The 26,115-nt window shown below is 37.2% G+C and overlaps 8 protein-coding genes and 1 non-coding gene across 11 annotated transcripts; 4 read left to right on the forward strand and 5 right to left on the reverse strand.

Annotated features, from left to right (window-relative positions):
• Nucleotides 1-5,480: 5,480 nt before the first annotated feature.
• LOC106304822 lies at nt 5,481-6,989 on the forward strand. Its single transcript, XM_013741211.1, has 5 exons — nt 5,481-5,571; nt 5,661-5,721; nt 5,848-6,443; nt 6,541-6,724; nt 6,827-6,989. The coding sequence occupies exons 1-5, from the start codon at nt 5,566-5,568 to the stop codon at nt 6,844-6,846; spliced, it is 867 nt and encodes a 288-aa protein (XP_013596665.1). The 5' UTR covers nt 5,481-5,565; the 3' UTR covers nt 6,847-6,989.
• Nucleotides 6,990-7,486: 497 nt separating this feature from the next.
• Nucleotides 7,487-8,131, forward strand: LOC106303777. The gene has a single exon (XM_013740093.1). The coding sequence runs from the start codon at nt 7,681-7,683 to the stop codon at nt 7,888-7,890; it is 210 nt and encodes a 69-aa protein (XP_013595547.1). The 5' UTR covers nt 7,487-7,680; the 3' UTR covers nt 7,891-8,131.
• A 148-nt stretch (nt 8,132-8,279) lies between these two features.
• On the reverse strand, nt 8,280-10,245 carry LOC106303778. The gene is made up of 3 exons (XM_013740094.1): nt 9,982-10,245; nt 9,588-9,589; nt 8,280-8,509 (listed from the first exon to the last, which is right to left on the reverse strand). Exons 1-3 carry the CDS (start codon nt 10,176-10,178, stop codon nt 8,280-8,282), a joined length of 429 nt encoding a protein of 142 aa, XP_013595548.1. The 5' UTR covers nt 10,179-10,245.
• Nucleotides 10,246-10,936: 691 nt separating this feature from the next.
• On the reverse strand, nt 10,937-11,017 carry TRNAL-AAG. Its single transcript has one exon. It is a non-coding gene; the product is annotated as a tRNA-Leu (tRNA).
• A 1,317-nt stretch (nt 11,018-12,334) lies between these two features.
• On the reverse strand, nt 12,335-13,654 carry LOC106301288 (ribonucleoside-diphosphate reductase small chain C). Its single transcript, XM_013737652.1, has one exon. The coding sequence runs from the start codon at nt 13,409-13,411 to the stop codon at nt 12,416-12,418; it is 996 nt and encodes a 331-aa protein (XP_013593106.1). The 5' UTR covers nt 13,412-13,654; the 3' UTR covers nt 12,335-12,415.
• Nucleotides 13,655-17,757: 4,103 nt separating this feature from the next.
• LOC106306192 (B2 protein) lies at nt 17,758-20,023 on the forward strand. The gene is made up of 6 exons (XM_013742712.1): nt 17,758-17,917; nt 18,363-18,921; nt 19,005-19,105; nt 19,209-19,292; nt 19,383-19,493; nt 19,596-20,023. Exons 2-6 carry the CDS (start codon nt 18,375-18,377, stop codon nt 19,638-19,640), a joined length of 888 nt encoding a protein of 295 aa, XP_013598166.1. The 5' UTR covers nt 17,758-17,917; nt 18,363-18,374; the 3' UTR covers nt 19,641-20,023.
• On the reverse strand, nt 19,756-21,531 carry LOC106303125 (transcription and mRNA export factor SUS1-like). Its single transcript, XM_013739474.1, has 7 exons — nt 21,492-21,531; nt 21,345-21,394; nt 20,955-21,062; nt 20,788-20,882; nt 20,537-20,613; nt 20,344-20,429; nt 19,756-20,299 (listed from the first exon to the last, which is right to left on the reverse strand). The coding sequence occupies exons 1-6, from the start codon at nt 21,529-21,531 to the stop codon at nt 20,356-20,358; spliced, it is 444 nt and encodes a 147-aa protein (XP_013594928.1). The 3' UTR covers nt 19,756-20,299; nt 20,344-20,355.
• Nucleotides 21,357-23,572, forward strand: LOC106306191 (protease HtpX homolog). The gene is made up of 8 exons (XM_013742710.1): nt 21,357-21,775; nt 22,015-22,140; nt 22,233-22,412; nt 22,519-22,615; nt 22,686-22,795; nt 22,915-23,048; nt 23,128-23,309; nt 23,389-23,572. Exons 1-7 carry the CDS (start codon nt 21,530-21,532, stop codon nt 23,261-23,263), a joined length of 1,029 nt encoding a protein of 342 aa, XP_013598164.1. The 5' UTR covers nt 21,357-21,529; the 3' UTR covers nt 23,264-23,309; nt 23,389-23,572.
• A 325-nt stretch (nt 23,573-23,897) lies between these two features.
• LOC106304134 (F-box/kelch-repeat protein At3g27150) lies at nt 23,898-26,115 on the reverse strand. 3 transcript variants are annotated; one of them, XM_013740532.1, is made up of 3 exons: nt 25,979-26,115; nt 25,735-25,865; nt 23,898-25,407 (listed from the first exon to the last, which is right to left on the reverse strand). In XM_013740532.1, the coding sequence occupies exons 2-3, from the start codon at nt 25,863-25,865 to the stop codon at nt 24,099-24,101; spliced, it is 1,440 nt and encodes a 479-aa protein (XP_013595986.1). In that variant the 5' UTR covers nt 25,979-26,115; the 3' UTR covers nt 23,898-24,098. The 3 variants fall into 3 exon arrangements, with proteins under 3 accessions (XP_013595986.1, XP_013595987.1, XP_013595988.1); XM_013740533.1 differs by lacking the exon at nt 25,979-26,115 and having other exon boundaries at nt 25,784-25,867; XM_013740534.1 differs by lacking the exons at nt 25,735-25,865; nt 25,979-26,115 and adding an exon at nt 25,570-25,675.

Genomic DNA, 26,115 nt, shown 5'->3' on the forward strand with positions numbered 1-26,115 from the left:
AGCCATTTTTTTTCTTTCACGTTTTTTGTTGTTGGTGTGTTTAAAATGATGTTTAAACATCCATATTTATAGGAAAATTCGAATCTGGTAGTTGTAATTTTGCTATGAATTTACGACGAAAATTAATTAGGTGGGCAAAAAAAACGTGTAACACCTATAAAGTTGGTGGATTCAAAAATTTCCTCGCTAAATACACGTAAACTATTCCCTCGTAAATACCACGCAAAGTTTACGTCGTATTTACGAGGAAATAGTTTTTCCTCGTAAAATACTCGTAAAGTTACATCCACTTTACGACGAAACAGTTTTGTCGTTACGTTACGAGGAAATAACGATGACTTTAGTTTTTCACGTAAATTCGTCGTAAACTCGACGCAAATTTACGAGGGTTGTTTTTCCTCGTTAATTTTCGTCGTTAAGAATGTGTTTTCTTGTAGTGTACTAGTCTTTATTTTTATGTTTTTTTAAAAAAAAATCTATGTTTTAAATGTTATCTTTTAATATGTTTGAATTAATAAATAAATTTTATCTTTAAAAAAAAAATTAAAAAACTTCCATTGGAGCACTCCAAATGGGAGTTTTTTAACTATGGTTCTTAACCTCACTTAAATACATTAAAAATATTAAATAATCATTAAGAATCACACTTAAGGATCAAGGGATAACCACTCTCTAATGTACCAGTCGTACCCTTAAAACGAAGACTTTGAGAGGTGGTAAATCTATCACAACAGTCTATATCGTATTTTTAGACACCGTGATCTTATTCTGTGGAGGTGGTAGAATTTATCACTTTTATAGTCGTTTATACTTATAAGTATTTATATATAATTGATAATTAATAGTCGGCATGGTTCATTCTTGGTGGACCGGTGGAGTAAAGTAAATATAGAATTTGAGTTGGTGCATGTGAAATTTTCGATTGAATTATGCTCCAAAAGCAAAGACACGCAAGGGCCCGCCCATATATGCCATCACATTACCCTTTTTCCTTCCATTCTCAGTTTTTCCTAGCTGCCTTTTTAGTTTTTCCCCTAATTTTACCATACTATATAATATTATACAATTAATTTGAAGATGATCTAAGCAAAAACAATTAAAAAAATGACTCAGTCCACCTTCCACGACTGATCTTGAAACTTCATAGTAAGTGTAATTTAGTTTTTTTAACATGTACTACAGCTCATCCGGTCGACCTTGGAAAAACGTATATAGTATTAGAGAATGGAGTAACTCAAAAACGTACCATATTGTCTGATCCAAATTTGAAATATCTTTCGACTAATGTCATAGGGTGAACTTATTGTTTGTTACTGTCCACCATGTTAACTAGTTAAACCAAAACTCAAGTTTATATTAGCCAAGTATCGATAGTTTAGTTCTCAAGAATATCGAATTCAAGATGAACGTGTATACACACACTGAGCTTTAAAATATTAACATTAAACTACAATTGTAGTTTAGTTCTAATCAATATACAAATCAATGGAATTTAGCAGCTGTATGGCGACCATCTAAATCCAAATGTGATGATGTGCTAGGTGTGCATCCTTCACTCGACCCATTTAGGTTGTGGAGTAACGAAAATCTAGACGTTTCTCGTCTCATAATGACAAGGGGTCTTGCTCGTAACTCGTAAGGATTGTTTTCATAGCCTACTAACAAGTTCCATCTCCAAATATAATAGGGAGAGGTTTCGTCTATGGCGTCTTGCACCTAGCAATTGAGTCGTATCATTTTTTTATACACAAGTCCAGTCTATAAACCATACGTAAATCTTTTTTCCCGTATTAGTGTATAACCATCGACTTGCTACACATATTCATTTTCCCCCTTGTGTTTCTATATATGTGAACATCTAGAAAGAAAACACTCTGGAGAAAATGGCTGTTAATTAATCTCAATCGTTCATAAGTGCATAAATCAAATATAATTATACTTCTCATTTAAATCTCCATTCGAAACTGGTGGAATTTGATTGGTTAGCCTAGATCAAGATAAAATCTTCATCCAATTTATTCAACCCAAGTCCTTATCCTTTGTTTATGTTTACCTTTCACCTTTATTTTCATATGACTATTTTCTTCCTCAATGATTTAAGTATTTGACATTACTCAATCTCAAGAGTTTGTGCCACAATTATCTCCACCAATCGTGCCCCAATTATGGTAGATTGAGATGGGTGTGCAGTTTCATCATTACAAGTTTACCGTTCCTTAACAACTTTTCAGATTAATTGCCGACTCTTTTCAATGTATGAACTTGTTGTGAAAACAAAACTATATTTTGTAAGAAAATTAAGCCAACTAATTAGCCAGAATTTCACATCAACTATCATATATCTAATTATTACATAACCTGGCTTATCTTATTAACAAATCGTTCATGAGAACTACTTGGCAAATTTGGATCATTGTAAGTTGTTACTTCTTTTTTGTTTTGGTTTATTCTAGAATAATGGCGTTGTCAGCTAGAAAATCATATAGAATGTTCATATTAAAAATTGGTCGAAGCGTATGAAACACATTTATATATTTTCTTTTAAATTGTTTGAACAGGTTTCTTAATTCCATCGAGGTGAAAACAATATTGTACATAAATGTTGGTATAATTATGAGTATAAAGGTCATGACATGTATCATAAGTCTAGCGTGTTTGTGTTTGTGCATGTATTGTGACTATCGTCATTTATGTGTCACCAACATCTGTACTATGTAATTTTGGAGCCTTTTTCAGTTTTATTCTAAGTTTGAACCTTATCACTTCAATATATCTGATATTTGGATCAATACACTCCTCATGAAGACTGATAAAAGGAAAAAGATCTCAAATCTGCCCTTTCCACTTCGGTTCATGCTTGTCGTGGTCTTGTCAGATTCCGGCTACAATGCATCTGGTATCGTCGTTGATCTAGGGATCTCCATTCCCATGTTTAGCTACTCAGTGTGGTAGATGCCACCAAGATTTTGTTTGCTGGGCTTAAGTTTATTGCTAGGCTAGGTCATGCTACACTATTTTGTTTGTTGAGCTCAAGTTTATTTATAAAGATGTATTTGTTATTTTCTTTTGCTACACTAAACTTTACAGCTATTCTGCTTGTTGGGCCCAAGATTATTGCTGGACTAGGCCATGCTAGTAAACATCTCAAGCTCCAGTTGCAGTTCATGTGATAGATTGACATTCGATAAGAAAATATCAGGATTCTTACATAATTATTTTGGATTGAAGTTTGGATTCGTTGAAAAGATAATAAAACTTAACCAACAAAAATGTTCATGAAGTTTAACGTCTTAGCAAATTCATCGATCGGAAGTGTTGGTGGCTCCTAAACTTCGCAAACCTCAACTACAAGAAATGTGAGAAAAATACAACATAAAAAGGGGACCAAGAGGGATGTTAAGCACGTTTTGATTAACTATTTCATTTGTCAGGTTTTCGCATGTGCAATAGTGCGATGATAAATGAGCGTACGGAACAAATCAATCCCCATGTGTATCGATCAGAAAGATCTTAAATAAACGCTTACATTGAAATATAGCTCTTTCTTCTTTTGTTTACTACACACAACGTACCAGAGTGTTGAAGTCTTATTATATAAGTTTTGGTTTCAACATATTATATTTCTTACGTCATCTTGTTAATATATTCTAACATTAATCGTTTCCCCATAGATCCACCACATCATTGGGTTATATTTATTCTTTTGGGGTCACATCTATCATTTTCCCTTAAAATTATACACAAATTTTTTTAGCCTTTTGCACCCAAAGGAAAACAAAATATAGCCAATGTCGGAGACGTGGCAGAGCCAGGACAAAAACCTGGTCGCAAGTGGGACTCTCTCGGAGAACTAGAGAGTTCCATTGCTTGCACGCCTTTTACTTAAAGATAGAAAGCATTCCTTTTAAAGATATATCACTTTCCTTTTGGAGGAAAGAAGCATGCAAGAATGAGCAGTACATGACCGGGTGACTGTGGTCGAGTGGTAAGGAGACGGAACTGAGACGCCAACACGTTTCAGGTTTGATCCACCTGCTCCGCGAAACTAAAAGTTTGAATGGTAACCAAAGGAACGAAGAAGAACACTACATTCTTTAAAGTTCCTCAAAAATGTTACCATTCATGAGGAATATTTTTTCTTCTTCATTCCTTCTCGTTCCCTTTTTTTAGAGAATTATAATGTAAATTTGTTCCTTGTTAATTTTGATAAGAAACCCTCATTCCTCACCATTCTCAAAATTTTATTCCTATTCATTCTTTTCCTAATCATTCTTAATGTTCTTCAATGGTTACCAGTCACACCCTAAGTCACAATTATCGTGGTCACCTAACACGGATATGGGCATATGCTTTAGGGTCCATCTGAATACCCGGAGAGAGAGTCTATCCATGGGCTTCACCTTTTCTTGGAGATTAGTCTGGGCCTCTCCATGGACCTGAGATACCCGAGGTTAATCAAAAATAATAATAATAATAAGAATGAGCAGTACACACTTATGATCTCAATTAGTTACGACTGTATCGTATCGTGTCTTGTCATGTCATATGATACAACACGTGGCTGTTTGTGAGAGAAGTTCGCAAACATGTCCGAACAAAATAGAGGCGAAGTAGTGGCTTATGACTCTCTTTAGTCTCGACCTCAGCCAGACACTTCCGTATTAAGCATATCTTTTAGCTCAAAAGAAACACTTCACTACTTCTGTAACGTCCCATCTTACGTGCTAATAATACATTTTCAGACGTTGCCCACGTAAGAAATTCACGACGAATGCAGATCACACGATCATTGTTCTGGTCCTTATCGAAACTCTTTTACACTTGTGTCGTTTATTAGATTCTCTCATCAACACATACGACATGAGAAGACGGACAATAACAACAAATTGATTAGATTCTTACCCACACATTTAAAAACGTGAAATTACATTTCTACAAAATATAATTTAATAAAAAATGTATTCTACAAAATCTAATTTAATAAAAATCCTGTTTAATTTTTGTTTTTGTGATAAAATATTTATTTTTGTTTAAGTTAAAAATGTTGGAGTTACAGAATATAATAAATTCAATTTGTATTTTTTTATTTTAAGGCTAAAACTGAGTTAACATTTATGTATATTTTTAATAAATTGTTTAAATAATAAAATTTTAACAAAAATTTGTTTTTTTTAACCAGACAAAAAATTGTTATAGTAAAAATAGAAAGTTTCTAAAATTTTAAAAATATTCAAGGGTAAAATAGTGATTGTGTGTTCTGTTAAAATGATCTAATATGTAAATAATTAAAAAAAATTGGTGGAATAAATCATGATCACACGTATAAATAATATTATTACCATATGATAGTTCTGTCACAATTAGATAAATAGATATACACTTGCTTTATCCAATAACCACATATATAGACATCAATGGAAATCATCCTAAACATATATACATTAAATATTCACAGTTGATACTAAGCTCGATATGCAAGCATATCTTAATACCCTATATATATAGCTACAAAACCCAAAAGAACACTAAAAGAAAAACAGTAGAAGCAAGAAAGCGAAGACAAACATGAAGGTGCGTATACATATTCCATTTTTCCAAGCCTAATCAAAATATTCTTCTCTTTGTGAGCTTTAATTGTGTTTATATTCCATCTCTTGCAGCTGCTAAGTTGGATTCGAACTATAAAGCAAAACGGTTTAGACCAATCAAAGGAGTTCAAAGGTTTGATTATATGATAGCAAAACTTTTCTCTTACGTAAAACCTTTTAAATCTTCATCTTCATACAACGTTATACATAATATGCTTTTGGTTAAATTATATATATAAAAGAACAACCAATCTTTCAGGTAATTTCTGTTGCTTAAGAGCTCAGGTTTCATCTGAAGTCCAAGACATCCGTACAAACTCCTTCTCCTTCTCCTTCTATGGACCATCTCATGACCCGAAACCACCAGAAGCTGATGAGGAACTCGAGTTTGATCATGAAGACGGGTTCGGTGGATTTCTAACGATCGGGACGCTCGGTAGAGATCCTGAAACACCAAGATTCACTTCAGTTGCAAAAGAAGATGTAAGCGGAGTACACAAAGATATTGCAAAGCTCATTACTGAGAAGGTAGACAAGTTGCTTGAGGAATATCCGGAGGATAGTAGCAGTAAGCAGGTTGAGAGATCGAATGCAAAAGAACATAGAGAATCAGTTGATGTACGTAAAGAACGTATTGAGTTTACAAAGAGCAGCAAAGAAGTAAAGAAGAAAGAGGGTTTACTTACAAGCCTTTTCAAGAGAAGAAAGACGGTAGACGGAGAGTGTAACACCATGGAGAAACATGGCACAGGATATTTGATTAAAAGGGTGTTCGAGAAGCTCTACATGTCTTCTTCAAAGACAATAAAAGATGACAATGATGATTATATGCACAAGAAGAAAGACATCAGAAAGGTTCTGTCTTTTTTTTTCTTCAAGCATTTTCAAATCTATATTGGTCAAAAGTATTATGAAAGTTAATGTGTTTTTTTTTTGTTTGTTTTGGTTATAGAATGTTCAAAACTTCCGGAGTAAAGTCCATCCTGTTCTCTGTACACCTGCAAGAGACGATAACGAGATAGATGACAGAAGAAGCTGCACCAACGGCTCCAATCTCAAGACTCCACGTCCGTTTTCAAGCTCCATCTCGGAAGCGAACAGGAAAAGAGAAAAATGGATCAAGACTGACGCAGAGTGTAAGTCAAGATCCTTCCTATACACAACATTTGAACACTAATCTGTTTTATTTCCGTCTTTCAAGAGTTTTTCATAACGTTTGCTTTTTTTTTTTTGTGCAGATCTTGTTCTTGAACTTTGAAGATCAACACACATTGCAACAAACCTACATTGATGTTCTCCTATGAAACTTATATGTAATCTATAAAATCACTATCTATTATTGTGTTGTCAAAAGGTTATGTAGTCTAGTTTAAGGCAATTAATAATAAAGCTTCTATATTACTCAAATTAAACAGTTCAAAGTAAGCATATGTGTTAAACTGCTCGTAACTGTCTCATCTCTGTTTCAAACGAATCACTGCCGCAACTAAAATGTCTAACTGATGATACGACCCACTTTGACTATTGATCTTGAACTCTAACAAAGATTAGAAGCTATGAAACTCAACATAGAGAAATCACAAGAAACAGAGGTATTGAACTTGATGCTTCTTAGACCAGACCAGATTCAATCGGTCCGGTGTCACTGATCAAGGAGAAACAAACAAAAAGGAAACATAAACTACTAAGAAAACTATCAAGTTGACGCATATCTTGGTATCATCTTTAGAGGTAGTAATCTACTTTAGAGCAAACTCTTTAACATAAAAAATGCAAAAACTCTACCGAAAGAGCACTGAAACAATTGATTGATCAATCATCCCCAAAGTTCACAAAAAGCTAAAGCCAATATAGAAATACAATACCTATCACTAAGCTTTTAAATCTTAACCTCTTCTTCCTTCTCTACTTAGCCACCAAGAAAAGCGACAGAAAAGAGTCGTCGATCACCTTCTACATAACTCTCCACTTGACTCCATCTTCATCAGCAAAAGAACAAACACTCTTTACACACACACATACACTTCACAAGAGGCGTTTTCAATACAAACACTAAGAAGCAAAGAGATCAAAAACCGTCGTTACATTACATATGAGCGCAGACTGGGGGCCAGTGATTGTAGCGGTGTCTCTGTTCATCCTACTATCACCAGGCCTACTGTTTCAGATTCCAGCGAGGACGAGAGTGGTCGAGTTCGGGAACATGAGCACGAGCGGTATCGCTATTTTGGTTCACGCAGTTATATACTTTTGTATACTCACAATCTTGGTGATCGCTATACAAGTTCACATCCATTTCTGATCTCTCTGCTCTCTTATATCATGTAAATGTACGTAACAAAAAAAAAACGGAGTTTTATTACAAACTCTAATGTAATTTACAAATCTCTCGTTCAACATGTCTAAACCAAGATGACAGAAAGTAAGCAACTTTTGTCTGAATTTGAGCAAATAAACAGAGTTAAAGAGACTTTAAAGTAAAAAAGCAAACTGAAGTAAATATTACAATACAAGTACGAAACACAACTTTCATCATGTCTGTTTGTTACAACATCAACAAGAAGAAAAAAAAAACTATAGATTAAAGGTAAATAAAACCCCTAAATTACAGAGTTGATAGACTCGTTTTCCATAAAGGGTACACCTTTACTCCATACAAACAAGGGAAACAGAGAGAGACCCAGAAAAGAATCAACCGGTGTAGATGTGGAGATTGACGGCGATGATCAAAATGGAGTAGATGGCGAAGAAGATGAGAGTGTGAACAGCTATGGCTTTTCCGTTGGTTTTGAGGTTACCGAAGTCTACCGCTCGGTTGTTTCCGGGCAACGAGAAGAGAAGACCCGGCGAGAGAATCACGAACAAGATGACGCCGACGATAACCGGAGCCCAATCCGTCATTGTTGTCGTGTAAAAGTAACCTTTTAGAGAGCGGTGAGTATAGAAAAGGACAGGAGGAGAGATGAGGTGGAAGAATCTAGAGAGGACGAACGTTATGGAGTAATGGGGGTGTTTTAATTTTTATCTAAATAATCTCGTGGTTATCATTAATCTAAAGTACTTAGGAAGGCGCGAAAATACTAATGCCGATTATTAATGCTAATTTAATCGTGTAACTTTTTTTATTGAATTTTTGTAGTAACTTTTTTAACCGAATATATTTAATCTTTTAGCTGGTGGTGGACCGACTAACCAAACATACCGCAAAGAGCTGCTCCAATCAGGTTGATTAGTCTAGATATTGAGAACCCCTGTTTCGTCGACGCCGTCTGGGACTCCACAGCTAAGCGAGCGGGAACCGCATGGATTCTTAACAAACACCTCCCGCACCATGCCCGATCAGGTTCACAGATCTTTGACAACGTCAACTCTCCCCTTATGGCTGAATTGCTCGTTCTCCGGAACGGCATTGAGGAATTGATCAAAGCGGGAGTACAATCCACAACAGTCTTCTCGGATTGCCAAATGCTCATCAGAGCTATCGTCAACAAGAGTCAGATCAAAGAGGTTTACGGCGTTCTCCAAGACATCGATCGCCTCTCTTCTCTCTTCGTCTCTATCTGTTTCCAGTTCATCCCTCGTTCTCAAAACAGGGAAACTGATTTCTTAGCTAAACAGGCCCTTCAGACTCATTGTTGTGTAATTCCCTCTGTTTAAAACCTGCCTACGGGCCCAACTCTTTTCCGTTTTTAATATGATAACCGTTGTTTAAAAAAAAAACTGGTGGTGGACCGACCGACCTCACACTCCTAATATTACAGTTACTAAAACTGATCTCTACTGTAATATTATAGTACCATCAAAGCAATAAAAGTTTACCTATGTATTCCGACTGTAAAGATTAATAATACAAATTCTATTTTCATATGAAATCTTGCTGAAATTAATGAGAATTAATTCAAATCCAGCAAGTTTTCTTGGTCAGGAGAACAATCTGGATACTTTTGATATATCATTTTCTGATAGTATATACCACATAAAATCATTTTTGGCTGAAACAACTAATATATCGCTAAGCAAGAACATATGAATGAGCCCACATGCATAAATGATGATTTAACTAGATCAAACCGAATTATCGAGTGAAAAACTTATTATTTATATTCCTGTCCATCTCATGAAAAGAAGTATAAACCGTAATTAAAATCCAGAACTAGATTGAACGGTATATATATCATATAACTTCTATACATCCCTTACATACACGTAGATGTCATAAAATGGTGGTAGATATGAGACCACTTTGTTTCTTATATATGTATCAAACAAACTGCGAATTACACACAATTCAAAGTAAAATAAAACTTGACGATATATATAACTTTAAGAATACACTAAGCTAGTACAAAAAAAATGGAGAGATTCATTTATTTTATTAGATTAGGCGATGTACATGTGAATTTGAATAGCGAGCAAGAGAATACAAACAAGCGTGAAGTAGATGAGCGTATGAACTATAACGGAAAGACCACTTGTCTGAAACGTTCCAAACTCAACCACTCTGTTTTTCCCTGGAATCTGAATCAACACTCCCGGAGTTAGCAACACAAAAAGCGCCACCGCGACAAAAACCGGTCCCCAATCAGGCATCTTTATCTATCTTCTTCTCTCTTGTTAAGTATTTATAAGAGAGAGAGAGAGAGATATAGAGTTGATCGATCCATGCAAATCCATAAGCGTGTGTATTTATATCCGTGTGGGGATGTATATGTAACATCCCGAGTTGTGATATGTGAAAAGGCTTAAGAGAATTGATTTGGCTACCTATGTCACCAAAGTTGACTTACCTTTTTCGGATCACATCCTGAAAAAACTCCAGAGTTAAGCGTGCTTGAACTAGAGTAATGGAAGGATGGGTGACCTATCGGGAAGTGATTCGCGATAGCGTGCGAGTGAGGCCAAAGCATGAGAAAAAGGTCGGGTGGTGATTGCAGGGTCAGTAAACAATGATTTCGAGCCTTCAAAAATTAACGGACCGACCGTCAGATGGGATGGGGCCCACGGGCCGAGAGAGCGGGTGTGGGTGGCCCATTAGCCGTGGGCGGTCGGGACGTTATAGTATAATGGGTTGATAATGGCAGGTGAGAATAGAAGATTATGGTTCTTTTGTGACAGGGAAGAAAGAGTGCTTTGGGAGGAACGGACAAACTTCTGTGACATGGAAGGATATAAAGTGATGTTAAGAAAAGTATGCTTTAGAGAGAAAAAGAGAGACTATGATCCATCAAGTTGTGTGAGGATTCATGTTTCGCTGGACTCACTTTATTTGATGGTTTACTATTTTTTAAACTTTTACTAGACTGTGATGTCACTGTAACACGTCGGCGCACAGCAAAAAAAAAGTAAATTGTTGACAGTGGGATTTGAACCCACGCCCTTTCGGACAGGAACCTTAATCCTGCGCCTTAGACCAACTCGGCCATATCAACTTGTTGACATAAACGTGACAAACATGTGTTTTAGTGAAAGGACTTCACCCATGTCCTAATTGGTGGAGTGCGACAGAATACGTTTAAACGTTCATTGTTAGTGGTCTCCTCCAAATTGCCATGACTTTCCTAATAAGAGATAGACAGCTTTGCATAAGCCACCACATCACAAACCACCTGGTCTCCCACGAAAAAAGGGAATGGTCAAAAATGATTGATCTTCTCTAGGCATAAAACCACACAGACTGGCAACATTAGTGCATATACTTTCATACTTTGTTCTGACCTTGAGTTTTAAGTATATGACAGTGAATAGAGAAAGAGACTCGGTTTACAAATTGAAGTGGCATGTGAGGAATAAGAAGTTATCTGCTTCCAAAAACTGGTGAAACTTTTCTTCTTCCAGCTTCTTTCCCTGACAAAAACAATGCCTCAGGCTTGAAATCTGCACTTTCTAGTTAATTCTGAAGCTGAAAAATGATACAATGAATGCTAGAACAATTTGAGCTCTTTCAGAGGTCAAGTTGAAGCTGAATCACTCTTCACTAGATAATTTCATAATTCCAAAGGCCATTGTGGTTTTGAATAAGTTCAACGCTGAAGAACTCGTTCTGTTCGTTCTCATACAGTCATATGAATTATATATCTATATGGTATCGAGAAGAAAGTGTTATGAAGTTTTTTGGTTAAACCTTTTAGAGGATAGTAGATTGGTCGCTGAGAGGAAATTAACTCATATGCTTCAGCATTTTCAAATGCTGCACTATGCACGCTTGAATATTTAGACAATGAACTGTAATGAATTCATATTATTTAGTATAACCAAGCTGACATTGGCTGTTCACGTAATTCATATTATCTGGTCGAAGTTCAGCTTCTCTATACATGCCAATTTCTCCCTATTAACTGGCGTATTTAACCCTCCTAATCTAGTCACTTAAATGAAAAAGTTTTAATCTACCTACGAAGACTTCAGACTAGAAGAGAGCAAAAAGCCACCTATCTGAGCGAGACACTTGAAGAAGCCGTTTCACCAACTCATGTATAGTTTCAATGCAGTTTGCACTTTTTCTAACCATTATCGTACATCAAAAACATCATTTGAAGATTCAAACTATCTTTTTTTCTCTAAAAATCCATAATCTGATATTGATTCTGCAGAATTGAAAATTCTCAGAATCAAAACTTCAAAATAATGTTTTAACAGCAACATTACCCATGCCATTTCTTATTCTCATCCAATTTGAAAACACATTAGTCTACCAACTAGTATAATATATGTATAAAACCATAAATCATGGAGATTTAGAGCTAGGGAATTCCATTAATTAAAAACTCGATAATACACGGAATATTACAATGATATAATCGTCACAACAATTTATTACAATATCAAATCTAAAAGTCTTCGTCGAGGGAAAACACATGATTATCAAACGCGCCGCCTCCAGTAACGCTAGACATAACAGAAGCTTTCTGGTAATCACCAACTCTCTTCTCGAAGAAGTTCGTTTTCCCCTGAAGCGAGATCAACTCCATCCAATCAAACGGATTCGCCACACCGTACACCTTCCCGTACCCAAGCGCACCCAACAGCCTATCCGCCACAAACTCGATATACTGACTCATCAGGTCACGGTTCATCCCCACCAACGCGCAAGGAAGCGCGTCGCACACAAACTCCCTCTCGATCTCGACCGCGTCGCAGACGATCGACTTCACGCGCTCCTCCGTGAGCTTCGTCCTCAGGAGGGTATAGATCAGGCAGGCGAAATCGCAGTGCAAGCCTTCGTCTCGGGAGATCAACTCGTTGGAGAAGGTTAACCCAGGCATGAGCCCTCGCTTCTTAAGCCAGAAGATCGAGCAGAAGCTACCGGAGAAGAAGATCCCTTCGACGCAAGCGAAGGCGACGATCCTCTCGGCGAAAGTCTGAGATCCATCGATCCACGTCATGGCCCATTGGGCCTTCTTCGCGACGCAAGGGATGGTTTCAATCGCGCGGAAAAGGTGGTCCCTCTCCTTGTTGTCCTTGATGTACGTGTCGAGCAGGAGGCTGTACATCTCTGAGTGGATATTCTCAATCGCGATCTGGAACCCGTAGAAGGCACGCGCCTCGGAGACTTGCACGTCGGACATGAACCGCGAGGCGAGATTCTCCAAAACGATTCCGTCTGAGGCGGCGAAGAAGGCGAGGACGTGTTTGATGAAGTGTCGCTCTCCGTCGTTGAGATTCTCCCAGTCGCGATTGTCTTGGGAGAGGTCGACTTCTTCGGCGGTCCAGAAAGAGGCTTCGGCCTTCTTGTACATCTCCCAGATCTGCGGGTATTGGATCGGGAACATGCAGAATCTGTCTGGGGTTGGGGTGAGAAGCGGCTCTTCTGCCATGGAAGGCATTCTTTTGGATAATGATGATAAGATTAATGTAGAGATGTGATTTGATGGTTATCCTTGGGAGTCTGGAGACGGATATTTATAATGGGGATGGAAGGGTTTTAGGGGTTTCAAATGTTTTGAGGATAAGAGGGAAGAGACATGGAGGGAAGCGCGTTGAAACGTTTTGAAAATTTCACTCTTTCGAGAGGCTTGTTGGGGAAGATGAAGGGTATTACCGTAAATTTTGGTGTGAGGGAATGTAATTAAGCGAGGGAAGTTGTAAAGTTGGCGGCAACTTTTCGCATTTCGTGGTCAAATGACGCGAACGTCTGTGGTTCGCGTGTCTTGTTGCGAGGCACACGCACCTTCGTGTGAGTTCTCGGTTTCAAGCCCATAATGATAATTCAAATTTGGGCCTGACCTAATTACAGTTCATGTGAATGCTAGTAAAGCCCAGCGTCTCAACTGTTTGCCGTTTCGAATATGTGTTACAAGACAGTTCGCTGGTTTTCAGCATATGACCCAACACAAATAAAAAGAACAAATAATGATATTAGTATTACCATCTTGAAGAAAATATATAGCGTCGTCTTCTTGTCCGGCACCATGCCAATTGCCAAATTCGTTATCAGATTTTATTCTACAAAACGATGATATAATTTGTGGAATAAGAACAAACAAATATGTGTGATGAATGTTAGTCCAACGACTATGTGAGCTTGTTATGAGAGTCATGTGACTAATCTCGCCTGCCCCATGTAAACTCACAGAGAATAACCCATATATTATTTAGTGAATCAATACTACTATATTGAAAGTAGGAAAAGAGGCTTTGCAAAAAGGTACAGCATCACGTGAAACAAGATTAAGATGTTCCCCTAAAAGTATGTTTCCGTGTTTTGAAATCATAAACGCAAGTAGATATAGGTTTCTAAATTTGAAAACTATATATTTAAAATCTAGTACTATTATTTTTTAGACAATGATTCATGTCTCTTTTTTTTCCATGATAAATGTAAATGTACAAATTTGTACACGCATATCCAAATTTAGTGATGACATAATGATTGATAACTCCGTTTATCGGAGTCAAGAACATTGAATTCCATTTACTGATTTTATATATAATCTATTAAAACAGAATCATATTTGAAATTACCGTGACACATTTTTTTTTTATCTATTAAACATGTTGCGACTATGTATTAAAAACATACTCCATATCTCTTTAATAGATTAGATGTATATGACTTTCATTAAAAATACAATTATCATCTAATTCTTAGACTATTAGACTGGATTAATGTCAACATACCTCATAGTGACAATTATATGATTTAACCTAATTCATACACGATTTTTTTGAAATCAATTTCCAATTCATTCTTCTACAGTAAAACAACAATTCATTGTAGGCCACCACAGTGTTTGTGCATATCATCATCATCTATCAACAATCGCGATTTGTTCTATAGCGTAGAAAAACCCTAGACAGCTTGGAGACGTCTTCTGTAGACAGTGTTTCTGGGTTTCCTAAGAATCCAGACCTTACTCTTCCTGATCTTAACTATGATTGCAACAGGTTGGAGTCATCGATAGCGTCGAGATTATACAGATTCATCACTAGAAGCATCACCCATTAATTACAACAATTCCCTTGAGTAGCTGGATCAGACTGTGAACAAGGAGATGCTTCCACTGTCGTCAAGTTGCAGAATGCAATAAAGTTAAACGGTGGAGGTGTTTTGATTTTTTTATCTTGGCTCTGTTGTGTTCGGTTCGTTGGTTTGTGTTTGGTTGGATCTCATAATAGGTAAATAGAAAAGTTACAGTTTTTTGATCAATCAAGTTGACCTAAAAAAGTTTAGTTGTTGAGGTAGTCGAGTTAGTAGAGAAATATGGTTTTGAAAATTAGTTGTGGTGAGATTACCGGAAGGAATCTCCTTTAGAGTGGATTCGAAGTTTGATTAGTGATGAAAGCTCGTTTAGGAGGTGCTTAAGGCTGTTGAGTCTTGAGCTCGGAACAAATATATATGATTGATAGTCTAGGGAAACCCAAGAAAAAATCGAGCTAAAGTTTTGGGGTTTTTCTTTGTTCTTGATGTTTTCCTAAGAAGCAATAGAGAATGAGTGTTTTTTGTGTGCTAGAGAATGAAAGTCATTGACTTTATTACTAATATACAGTCATCTGCACCGCTTATTTTTGGAAGAACCTTGATGCTGTCAACGTGAGTTTGTAGTGTCTTTATATATCTTTCCAATTATTGTTTTGTGCTTAATGGTGTGTGTTGTAATATATTACAGCAAGTTCGTGTAAAAATGAGTGAAAAAAATTTGGCACTCTAGAAAATCTGGTGAAAAAATTGAGTAAAGGAACTGTTCAAGAAAGGTTCATGATGACTATTAATATTTAAAATTTTAGGATAGTAAGAAGTCTATATCAGTATGGAAAAACTTAAAAAAAATTGAAAATCAATTTTGTTTGAACCCTTATATACAGCTTTGTAGTGGGTTATTGCCCAAAGCTAGACATGAGCTCCTCAAGGAATGACAAGCATGCTCTGCTCTGTTTGAGCAAGCTCGCAAAAACATATGTAGTTCCAGATGCAACGGGTTACTGCTTAAAAGTTTCTTGCAGATTGTTTCATATGGGAAGTTTTTACAACAAAAAGGATCCACAGGAAATCATGCATGCAACATATCAGAGCCTCAAAAAATTAAAGTAATTGTAAATCATTTGTTAATAACAGATGTATAGGTGAGTTACAGGAACAGTGGGGAGGTCTCACGACAATTCACACTTCTTGATTGCTATTTGTTTGTAAAATTTTCCAAAAGCTTCAAAATGTAAATTTATACGAGGTTGCAATATTCTTTTGATATTCTAGCATTTTCTGTTTTTTTTTTCTTTAAGCTCTTTTGACTACGGATCAACAAAATTTACAAGTGTAAAACGTGAGTTTATCTTCAAAATTTTATAAAAAACTAATATTTATGTATTCAAAATATTATTAAATTATATATATGAAAACGATTGTTTCTACGATAAAACATTTTAAACTATTAAACAAATATGTAAGAATATTTTCAAAAACATGTATAGTATTAACTTATACATATTACATATAAATTTGTCTGATAAAAAAACATTTGACACGAAAAGTGTGTACAAAAAAGTTCAAAATGATACAAAACCAAAATAACAAAACCTAAACCAAACCTAAATTCATAAATAACTGAACAATTACTATATTTCTTGAACCAAAAATCAAAATCTACAACCGAACCGGTGGCAAATAAAAAAATAAAACAAATAATTTTAACACGAACTGAATTTTATAAAATATCGTCAGATCATAAAAAAAATTATTTAAAAACATACACTAGAAATATAAATACTCCGCGCAACCGCGCGGATCAGAATTTAGTGTTTTATTAACATAAGGGTACAGTGTTTATAAGTTTTTTTTGGCTTGAATACTGTGTTTATAAGTTAATGCAGACATTCATATTTGTCTATATTTCGTTTCTGAATGTGTCTAATTATTAAAACAAAAGTAAATTGAAGCTTGTTGGTGAAAGAAATGATAGATTTTAATATAGTAATAATTATTCTCACATGTGACATATGATTTTGAATAAAAAGAAGAAGCAATATTTATCGTGACATACAGTATTGCAAAGGTAATAAAATTTGGTTGGTAAAATTATGGGATATCAACCATGTGGGCTTTATACATTTTCAGTTTTTTCCCACACTATGACTTATTCTACATTCCAAGTATTATACATTTATACGTGTTTTTTTTTTCTTAACAGGCTATTTTATTCGTATATGCTTCTTTAGCATTTTTATTCGTCTTGTGTCTCTGGAGACACGTGCAATTTCGAATTTTCAAATATATTATCGAGTAACAACGGATACCATTCATTCAGTTTTTTTTTCTTGTAAGATACCATAAAATCCATAAAAAAAAAAAAATTCTCAAAAAAAGATACCATAAAATCCAGATTTATAAATAGATCTTCTACCTCAATAAAATGCAGGAGTTCACACTACAAAGGTTATAAATATCAATCGTCCCTAGAGGTTTTGGATATTAAGACATTTAATATATTTTTTTGTGTTAAAAAAAAGACATTTAATTTTTTTAAAAATATTATTGAAAATGGGATATTTGTTCCACTCGTGACAAAAGAGACCTCATAAAAAACAAAACATTTAATTTTGTTTATAAGCTTATAAACAAAATTTGTCAACTTAATCGGACGGCCGAGAAGGAGTAAACAATGGATCCAAAAAAGTTAAACTTGAGAGCTACTTAAGAAATGACGCGTGGCTTATACGGAAATGGCAGAATGTCGTGATTAATGTGGAAAAGAAAGGGCTATTTGGGAGAGTAGGTCTGATAAATCTACAGATCCATCCACACCATTCAGGACCATCTCTCTCTTTACTCTGACGTGTTTACCTTCTTCAGTTTCTCTCCTTCATCTCCGGCGACTTTCGAGGAAGCGAAGCTTAAGGTCTGCTCTCTCTCTCTCGATTTATATGCTCTGTATAATCCAATCCCTAAATCTAGTGTTGGTGTTATTTTGTTTTTTTCGATTTTTGATGTTTATCGCTTAAGATTCTTTTTCCGAAATCTCTGGGTCTTTTTTTGGTTAAAAACACTCCGATCACTTCAGAGCTTTGGCTTTCTCAGTCCAGCTATTGACACTTTCGATTATGAATTTGTGAAATGTTTGAAATTTGACGGAACTTTGCGTGTTAATTAGATAATTTAGGGTTTTTGATTCTTAGATTTTTTTTTGGATTAGCTTCGATTTGGATTGTTTTCCCTGTGAATTGATCGAATAGGAGTGAAAGCTTCAAACTTTGCGTGTTAATTAGATAATTTAGGATTTTAAGTTAATGCGTGAAGGAAACCTATGTAATGAGTTTTAACAGTGATCTCTTTGTTTGTATTAGATTTAGGGAACTATGGACAGCTTCTGGCAATTGGGCGATGAGCTCCGAGGTCAGTCACGAGCCTCAGAGGATCACAAATGGTCCACTGTCGCAACCAAGCTCGCTGAGCAGACTAGGATGAAAGGGGAAAGGATGAACAACCTCGATCTCTCCAAGCCCTACTCTGAGTTCAGGCCAACCGACAAGTTTAGTTTCCAGGACAACAACAACCTTAATTTCAACATGTTGAACCTGGACGGCAAGTATGTGCAAGGCATGGGCAAAGCTCCGATGCAGAGCAATGTTTACAACAACGTGAACAATGTTTTCCAGAAGAACGACTTCAAGAGTGGAGGCAACATGAAGGTTAACAAGTACAGTGGCAATGTTGTTGCTAACAAGGAGCTGAGCAACAACAACAACAAGCACAGCAATAATGATAATGTGAATATGAATGTTGACAAGAGGTTTAAGACTTTGCCTGCATCGGAGACGCTTCCGAGGAATGAAGTTCTTGGCGGCTACATCTTTGTTTGCAACAATGATACCATGCAGGAGGACTTGAAACGCCACCTATTTGGTAATTTTATCTCGACATACATGTTATTTTACAATATGATTTCTCAATGCATTTCGTTTTAAAATCTTGTGTCCATTTGCCAGGTTTACCTCCAAGGTACAGGGACTCTGTCCGGGCGATAACACCTGGGTTACCTCTGTTTCTTTACAATTACACCACTCACCAGCTCCATGGTATCTTTGAGGTTTGTTCTCGTCCTTCTTCTCCTTCCCATATCTCGTATCATAGCAACGTCTTTGAAGCTTCCATTAACTGAAAGTTGTTCCTTGATATTATTCCTGGTTTAGGCAACAACTTTTGGAGGTACTAATATTGATGCGACTGCCTGGGAAGACAAAAAGTGCAAAGGAGAGTCAAGATTTCCGGCTCAGGTAAAATTTACAATCACAATAGTAACTTCCTTTAGTCTTTATATTGATACTTTGTACCAAGTCGACTACTTTTGTCTCAAATCGTAACAGGTGAGGATCAGAGTGAGGAAAATATGCAAAGCCTTGGAAGAGGATTCCTTCAGGCCTGTTCTTCACCACTATGATGGCCCAAAATTCCGCCTTGAGCTCTCTGTTCCTGAGGTGCGTATCCATGGATCTAGAGTTTGGTTTTAAGCAGAAAACCTTTGCATGTAAGGGGCCTGTGGGCTGATTATGTATTTCCATTATGATGTTTTGTTGCAGACATTGGATCTGCTAGATCTGTGCGAACAAGCTGGTTCTGCATAAGCCGATCAACCCTGCAATGCCACGTTGCTAGGGGAAGTGATCTGAAATCTATCTATATATATGCATATTACCATAAGAGCGTAAGCTTTTGGGAGTTAGATAAGAGTCGAATTCAAATGTATGGTTTACTAAGAAGTGAGGAGTTGTGTGCGTCTTGAGGCAAGCAAAAGGGTGAAGAAGCTCTGCCGAATAAGCGACTACCCTTGTTCTTGTTGTGTCTAATGTGTGAGTGTCTGTGCTTTGTGAGAGATTTGAAACAAACAATTTATGTAGAGAGAAAGTGAGACTAAATAACAGAGCCAAACCAATGGTATGAGCTACTGTTTGTGTTTGCTTTGTGCAAGGGAAAAACAAATGTTTTAAATAGCAAGTTTAACTTTTAAGCATAAAGCCATCATCTTATGCTTATCTAAACCAGATGCTTATCCAAACCAGATGCTTATCCAAACCAAGGATCTAGCAGATCTGATCTCATATGGTACTCCTAAATCATCATAAATGGTATCTTTAAGGATGGCATTGTTTCATTTGGCTCAAAAAGGAGTTGAAATAGGAAAGAACTAATTCTACAACAGCAAAGATGATAAATTGGTAAAATCTATAATTCTTCTCCGGTTAAGTGTTGGCTACAAGAAGAAACTAGAAACCACCGCACCATAGAGACAAAACCATCTTTGACCCAAAAAAAAAAAAAAAAAAAAAGGAGACAAAACCATCAAGGAGCAGCTGATCCAATGAAGTTTTGAATTCTGTTCAGCAGCTCTTGCTTCACAGCATCTGGTACTGAAGCTGCACATACACGACGAAGGTCCGTTGAAAACAAACAAAAGTCGAACATTATACTAAGTTAACGGAGGTTTCTTTGTTCCGGTTTCATCCTAAAAGGGTTTGTATACCTCTGCTTTTGGGAGTGATAACTCGGATTAGTTCATCGACTGCGACATCTTTTCTCCCTTTCTTCTTTACATGCTCCCTGCAAGTACCAAAAAAAAAAAAAACGAAATACAGCTTTCAACCATACCCATTTTCTAGACCAACAAACAAAAAGTTGATTACCTTTTACGTTACACCAACAACATCTACCAGCTTTAAAGATTGATCTAAATCAAAGAGTTACTTTCAAATGAATAGTCAATGATAAGAGCACCTGCAAGCAACCCTCATCCCATCTTTCCGACCAGACTCCACCAATCTATCTCTCACAAGCTCCATCAGATTATCTTTCTCTCCACTCTCCACCAACTACACAATCAACTTCTTCATCAAATACTCCAAACTAAAAGAGACTTTATCGCATCAAAAATCGAGAGAAACCTTGATGTTGATGATTTCTCCAAGCGTGAGCTCGTCCTTCTCGGAAGCAACCGTCACGTCTTCATCAGGTACCGGAGACGTGACGGTTGCTTCCGAGAAATCGAAAGGCTTAGATCAAAGATTCAAATAGGATGATTAACAATTCGAATGAAGCTAATATGATTTGTCTTCTACGTACATCTGTTTTAATCGATCGATCACAAATTTTCCCAGCAAACTCGAGAAGAAGAAAAGCAGATGACAACATAATCAAATTAATTGATGTTCATATAATGGGCCTTTATCAAACAGTTCTATAATTAGGCCCATTAAAGAGAGCCCAGGCATGAAAGAGGTTATAGGAAGGAAAATAACGGTCAACGGGAAAACGAAGGCGCGACAAATGCTAACCATTAAAGTACGGTTGTGGTCGGCAAACAGTGTTCGTCTCCGAAACGAAACTGCAGAGACCGAAAAAATATTATTTCTTTATTTATCCTTCTCTTCCGCAAATTAAAAGCGGCGTACAATACTAGAATACTAAAGCCTACGGCTAACCTGCGCACCTCCGTCGCTTCTTCTCAGCTCTCTCTCTCATGGCTGTCTCAGTCTCTGCTCCGATCTTGCCCCTCTGTTTCCATCAGAGCGGCGAACAAAGTAGTCGTTTAGGTTACATACAGCAGAAGAGATTAAGTTCTGGTCGTAATTCACGGAGCTCCATCGGTTTCGGTGCGGAGAAGGTGCGTAAGTCGAGGGTTAGGGCTCCGGTTTGCAGAGCCGTGCCTCCTCTCTTGTTCAAAGATCTCGACGCCGATGATTTTCGACATCCTTTGGATAAGCAGGTCTGGTTTACTTGATTTAACCGGTTTAGATTAATTTGAACCAGTTTATTCCTATTTGAATCAATTTAAAATTATTTAAACTACAATTGAATTGCAGGTTTTAAGAAAATTGTTTCGGTTATAAACGCATAGGACCGTTTAAACCGATTATTAATAACATTAGTAATTACTAAGAGTAATATCTTCGTTATGATCGTAATTGAAAAGCGTTGATTCGATGTTTTGAATTGTAACTACAGAACACGTTGTTACTAAGAGCCATTCCGGGGTTGAACGAGTTCGGGAAAGCTCTGTTAGGATCAGCGACGGAACAGATCATGCTTCTTGAGAACATTGGTACTTCTGTTCTTGTCTCCAAGAACCAGGTTAGCTCTTTGGACGACGTTTTATACTCTTTTTTTTTATGTCTCTGCCAACAATGAGACATGATGCTTGTTGTATTTTTTTGATGTCTCAGCTCTCTGATCTTCACTGTTTGTTGGTCGAAGCTGCTGAGATTTTGAACATAGAGGCTCCTGATCTCTATGTTCGACAGAGTCCTGTTCCAAACGCGTATACACTGGCGATAAGCGGTAAAAAGCCTTTCATTGTCGTTCATACCAGCCTCATCGAGCTTCTTACTCGCCAGGAGCTTCAGGTTCATACTCTGCAATTACAAGTTCCATGCTTTTTTGCTACTATTAATATTGGCCAATCCCACATATTAGTTAAATTTTTTTTTTAATTGTACAAAAAAAAACTAGGCTGTCTTGGCTCATGAGCTAGGCCATCTGAAGTGTGATCACGGCGTGTGGCTCACCTTCGCTAATATTCTTACTCTTGGGGCTTATACAGTCCCTGGTAGGTCCTTCACTCTTCTGCGTCGGTCTCACAAAGTTGTAGTGACTAAGTTGAATTATGTTGTTTGTAGCTTTTGGGCAAATGATAGCTCGAACCTTGGAAGAACAGATGCTTCGTTGGCTACGTTCAGCAGAGCTGACCTGTGACCGTGCAGCACTTCTCGTGGCCCAAGATCCAAAGGTACTAGTTTTAAAACAATAAAAGAACCTTTTAAACGTTAATTGCTTCAAAATTAGACGAAAAATACCTAGTGATGTTTCTCTTCTTTCTTGTAACCTCTCTCATGTGGCTTCCAAGAGGTTGTTGTGTCCGTTCTAATGAAGTTAGCTGGAGGATGTCCATCAATTGCTGATCAGCTAAATGTTGATGCGTTTCTAGAACAAGCCCGTTCATATGACAAAGCTTCTTCATCCCCCTTGGGCTGGTACATAAGGTAAAGAGAATCAAAAAAGTAGCGGTGAAATTTTTAATTTATTGTTACTTGTGGTCATTTCTTGTTTGTTTATATACAGAAATGCTCAGACGAGTCAATTATCACATCCATTGCCGGTTCTTCGTGCACGCGAGGTTGATGAGTGGTCAAGGAGTCTTGAATACAGGAGTCTCCTGAAACGGGCTAATCGAATAAGCACGTTGGAGAATGTTTAGTGGTGCAAAACATTCAGAAAGGGAAAAAAAAATATATAGCATATAGGTAAGTTACATAGAAATGTTAGTTCAAGTTTTTGGTTTTGTGGATTGTTCAAATGTCTCTCTCTTTAATGCTTTGACAGGGGACAATACAGATGGGGCACATAAGAAAAAAGAGACTGGATTCTTAGGTCTAAACAGGTACTGTAAAAACTCTTGTATTTGTATTTGTATATCTTATTGTTGTGATAGATAACACAAATGTATATTCAAGAGAAACAAAAGGATCAGTGATAGTATATATGATAAGATTGTATTAACTCGCCAGTCTCAGTCTTAAAGGGCTTATAACTACCAAACTGATTGTTCCGGTTGTTGTAGATTCTAAGTTCGTCCTGAGAAACTGAAGGCCTTACATCTTGCAATGTGTCTTTAAAGTCCTGTACCATGATCAAATTTATGAAACAGTGACAGAAACATAAATTTCTTTTAGCTAGAACCACCGACCATGCCTTGACTCTTTACCTGCTTGACGTTAAAACGTCCTGCAGTTTAATAGCCTACTTACAAAACGGCGTGTAGTTGTCTTTGAACATTAGAATGGGCCTTTGAACATTAGAATGGGCCGTGATAAGAAAGTCTCTGCTTTAGGTAGGATTACTCTGTTTAAACAAGCTTGTTATTTTTTTTCACATAATCACGCCGGCGTTTAAGCCGAACAAGAAAGACAATCCACACAACAGTTATTAAGTCTCAGCGTCTGGAGACGCTACAACTTGCATTATTCAAAACACACATTAAAAAAAAACAAAAGTTACCACCCTTGTTTCTGCTTGCTCCAGAGAAAAGACCCTTAAGCAATCATCACACAACAGTTTAAGATAAAATGGCTGAGCTTAACACCACAGCAGCCTTTAGACTCCTCCCAAAGCAGCTTCTCCTCGGGATTAGCAGAGGGACGACACGTGTAGACGGACATCGTCTCTGTCCTGGAAGGTCCCACCGATTCTCCAATCACAAGCAGCTTGTCTCCAAGAGACCTAAACGCAACGCCCCATCCTCCGTTAGACTTAGCTCTCACAGGTACATCCCCGAGCTTCTTCCAAGCGTTTGCGTTTGTGTCGTAAACGCGGAGCTCGTTCCCAGACGTTTCCAGCGAGTAAAGATTGTCATTAACCACAGCGATGAGAGGGGGAGACTGAACAGATGAGAAAGACACGTCTTTAAGAATGTCTGGTATTAGTTCCCAACTGTCCGTAAGCTCATCGTAACGTTCTCCGCAAGTTAGGTTCTTATCGTTCTCATCCTTACCACCGAGGACGTAAAACTTGCCACGCAAGTAACATCCGGAACAGAACTGCCGCCTCTTGTTCATTCCACGGAGACGCGTCCACGTTTTGGTCCGCGAATCGTACTTCTCGGCTTCATTCACGACTTCCTTAGACGTGTCTCCGTACATTTTTAACCCTCCAGCTAAAAACGCAACGCTCCCACACGTAGCTGAAGCGAACAAGATCCTCGGCGTGATCATTGCGGGGCCCTTGAACCACTTGCTCGTCTCCAGCTCGTACCGCCACAAAGCGATGCTCTCTCCCTCGTTCCCAGTGACAATCAAATGCGTCCCAGCGCAAAGCGATTCTTTATCTCCAAGGAAGAAGGAGCTGTCGGAAGGTAAAGGAAGTTCCGGAACCTCCTGGTAATTCTCGAAGTTCTTATCGAACATGGTCCATTTCGTGTCGCCGTGGGACCGCATAAAGACAGACGGTTCAACCAGGCCGCGGTCTCGCCTCACCTTGAAGATTTTACCTTCATTTAGTAAACGCGAGAAACGCTTATTAAGAAACTTAAGTTTCCAATACTCGAAACGCGGGAGGCGTGCGAGTATCTCGACCTCTAGCTCGTAAGGAAGCTGAGGAACGTTTTGTGAATAATCTGCATCCTGAGGTCTGAATACTACCACCTCTCTTGTTTCTTCTTCATCCAAATCCAAACAAGGGTCTTCGTTTAGATCCGGAATCTTGTATTCACGGATCCGAACCTTCCTTGGCCTGGACCTGCTCGAGCTTGCCCGAATACGACCGGTGTGGTCTTGTCCTAACGCCAACATTTCTTGGTAATAATCCATCCCTTTTGCTACTACGTACGCCTTTGACATTCCCTCTCTATAAATTTTTTAAAAAAACTGAATCAAACAGTGCAAACTGAATCAAATTATAAAAGTGATTACCAAGTTTTAATCTTTTTGTATAGAAAAAAACAAAGATTCACACTTATAGTTGGGAGAGCAAAAATGTAACAGACAAACAATCCAATCTTTGACTAACCAGATCTAGCAATCTTGATTTGTAACTTATAAGTAGTGCAAACCACAACTGGTTCTAACAAGAAACTAAACAGATTTGATTAAATCATGACAGTGAAGTGGAGACTGAAACTGGTCAACGGTCTACAAAAGAAAACTAGTAGAAAGGGTGTGTGTTTTTATATACCTGAAGAAAACTAGGTCAAAAGTCAAAGAGGAGAAATCAAGAAACTTACAGGGGAAGACAAGCCCTAGAAAATATGATAGTAAGCTCTCTTCTCTTTCCTTCTGCTTCTTCTTCTTGTTAATCTTCTTCATCTGTAAATAAGAAAATTATAAACGAAAAATACAAAAAGAGATGACGAGGGACTGAATATAAAAATACAATAAAATAAATTTTATGAAAAGTAAAAATGTATAATAATCAGAACCTTTTTGCAAAGAGAGGAAGGTAATCCACCCTCAGTTGCAGGGAAAATTCAAGCTTGATTTAGAATATGCCAGAAGAAAATACTAATTTTTAAAAATATTGGAGCAGTAAAGGCAGTGACTTATTATTATTTTTTTC

Source organism: Brassica oleracea, chromosome C7 (genome assembly GCF_000695525.1).
Source record: "Brassica oleracea var. oleracea cultivar TO1000 chromosome C7, BOL, whole genome shotgun sequence".
NCBI classification, from domain to species: Eukaryota; Viridiplantae; Streptophyta; class Magnoliopsida; order Brassicales; family Brassicaceae; genus Brassica; species Brassica oleracea.

Excerpts from the sequence above, each read along its gene's own strand:
- LOC106303778 (XM_013740094.1), bottom strand. The coding sequence starts at position 10,178 with ATGCCTGATTGGGGACCGGTTTTTGTCGCGGTGGCGCTTTTTGTGTTG.
- LOC106304822 (XM_013741211.1), top strand. Across the intron at positions 6,444-6,540 it reads AGAAGAAAGACATCAGAAAG|AATGTTCAAAACTTCCGGAG; the intron begins GTTCTGTCTTTT and ends TTTTGGTTATAG. Across the intron at positions 6,725-6,826 it reads GATCAAGACTGACGCAGAGT|ATCTTGTTCTTGAACTTTGA; the intron begins GTAAGTCAAGAT and ends TTTTTTGTGCAG.
- LOC106303125 (XM_013739474.1), bottom strand. The coding sequence starts at position 21,531 with ATGAGAGAGAGAGCTGAGAAGAAGCGACGGAGGTGCGCAG. Across the intron at positions 20,883-20,954 it reads GAGAAATCATCAACATCAAG|TTGGTGGAGAGTGGAGAGAA; the intron begins GTTTCTCTCGAT and ends TTGATTGTGTAG. Across the intron at positions 20,430-20,536 it reads TATCACTCCCAAAAGCAGAG|CTTCAGTACCAGATGCTGTG; the intron begins GTATACAAACCC and ends GTGTATGTGCAG.
- LOC106304134 (XM_013740532.1), bottom strand. The coding sequence starts at position 25,865 with ATGAAGAAGATTAACAAGAAGAAGAAGCAGAAGGAAAGAGAAGAGAGC. Across the intron at positions 25,408-25,734 it reads TTTGACCTAGTTTTCTTCAG|AGAGGGAATGTCAAAGGCGT; the intron begins GTATATAAAAAC and ends AAAAATTTATAG.
- LOC106306192 (XM_013742712.1), top strand. The coding sequence starts at position 18,375 with ATGGACAGCTTCTGGCAATTGGGCGATGAGCTCCGAGGTCAGTCACGA. Across the intron at positions 19,106-19,208 it reads AGCTCCATGGTATCTTTGAG|GCAACAACTTTTGGAGGTAC; the intron begins GTTTGTTCTCGT and ends TTCCTGGTTTAG. Across the intron at positions 19,494-19,595 it reads TTGAGCTCTCTGTTCCTGAG|ACATTGGATCTGCTAGATCT; the intron begins GTGCGTATCCAT and ends GTTTTGTTGCAG.
- LOC106306191 (XM_013742710.1), top strand. The coding sequence starts at position 21,530 with ATGGCTGTCTCAGTCTCTGCTCCGATCTTGCCCCTCTGTTTCCATCAG. Across the intron at positions 21,776-22,014 it reads GACATCCTTTGGATAAGCAG|AACACGTTGTTACTAAGAGC; the intron begins GTCTGGTTTACT and ends TTGTAACTACAG. Across the intron at positions 22,796-22,914 it reads TCGTGGCCCAAGATCCAAAG|GTTGTTGTGTCCGTTCTAAT; the intron begins GTACTAGTTTTA and ends GGCTTCCAAGAG.
- LOC106301288 (XM_013737652.1), bottom strand. The coding sequence starts at position 13,411 with ATGCCTTCCATGGCAGAAGAGCCGCTTCTCACCCCAACCCCAGACAGA.
- LOC106303777 (XM_013740093.1), top strand. The coding sequence starts at position 7,681 with ATGAGCGCAGACTGGGGGCCAGTGATTGTAGCGGTGTCTCTGTTCATC.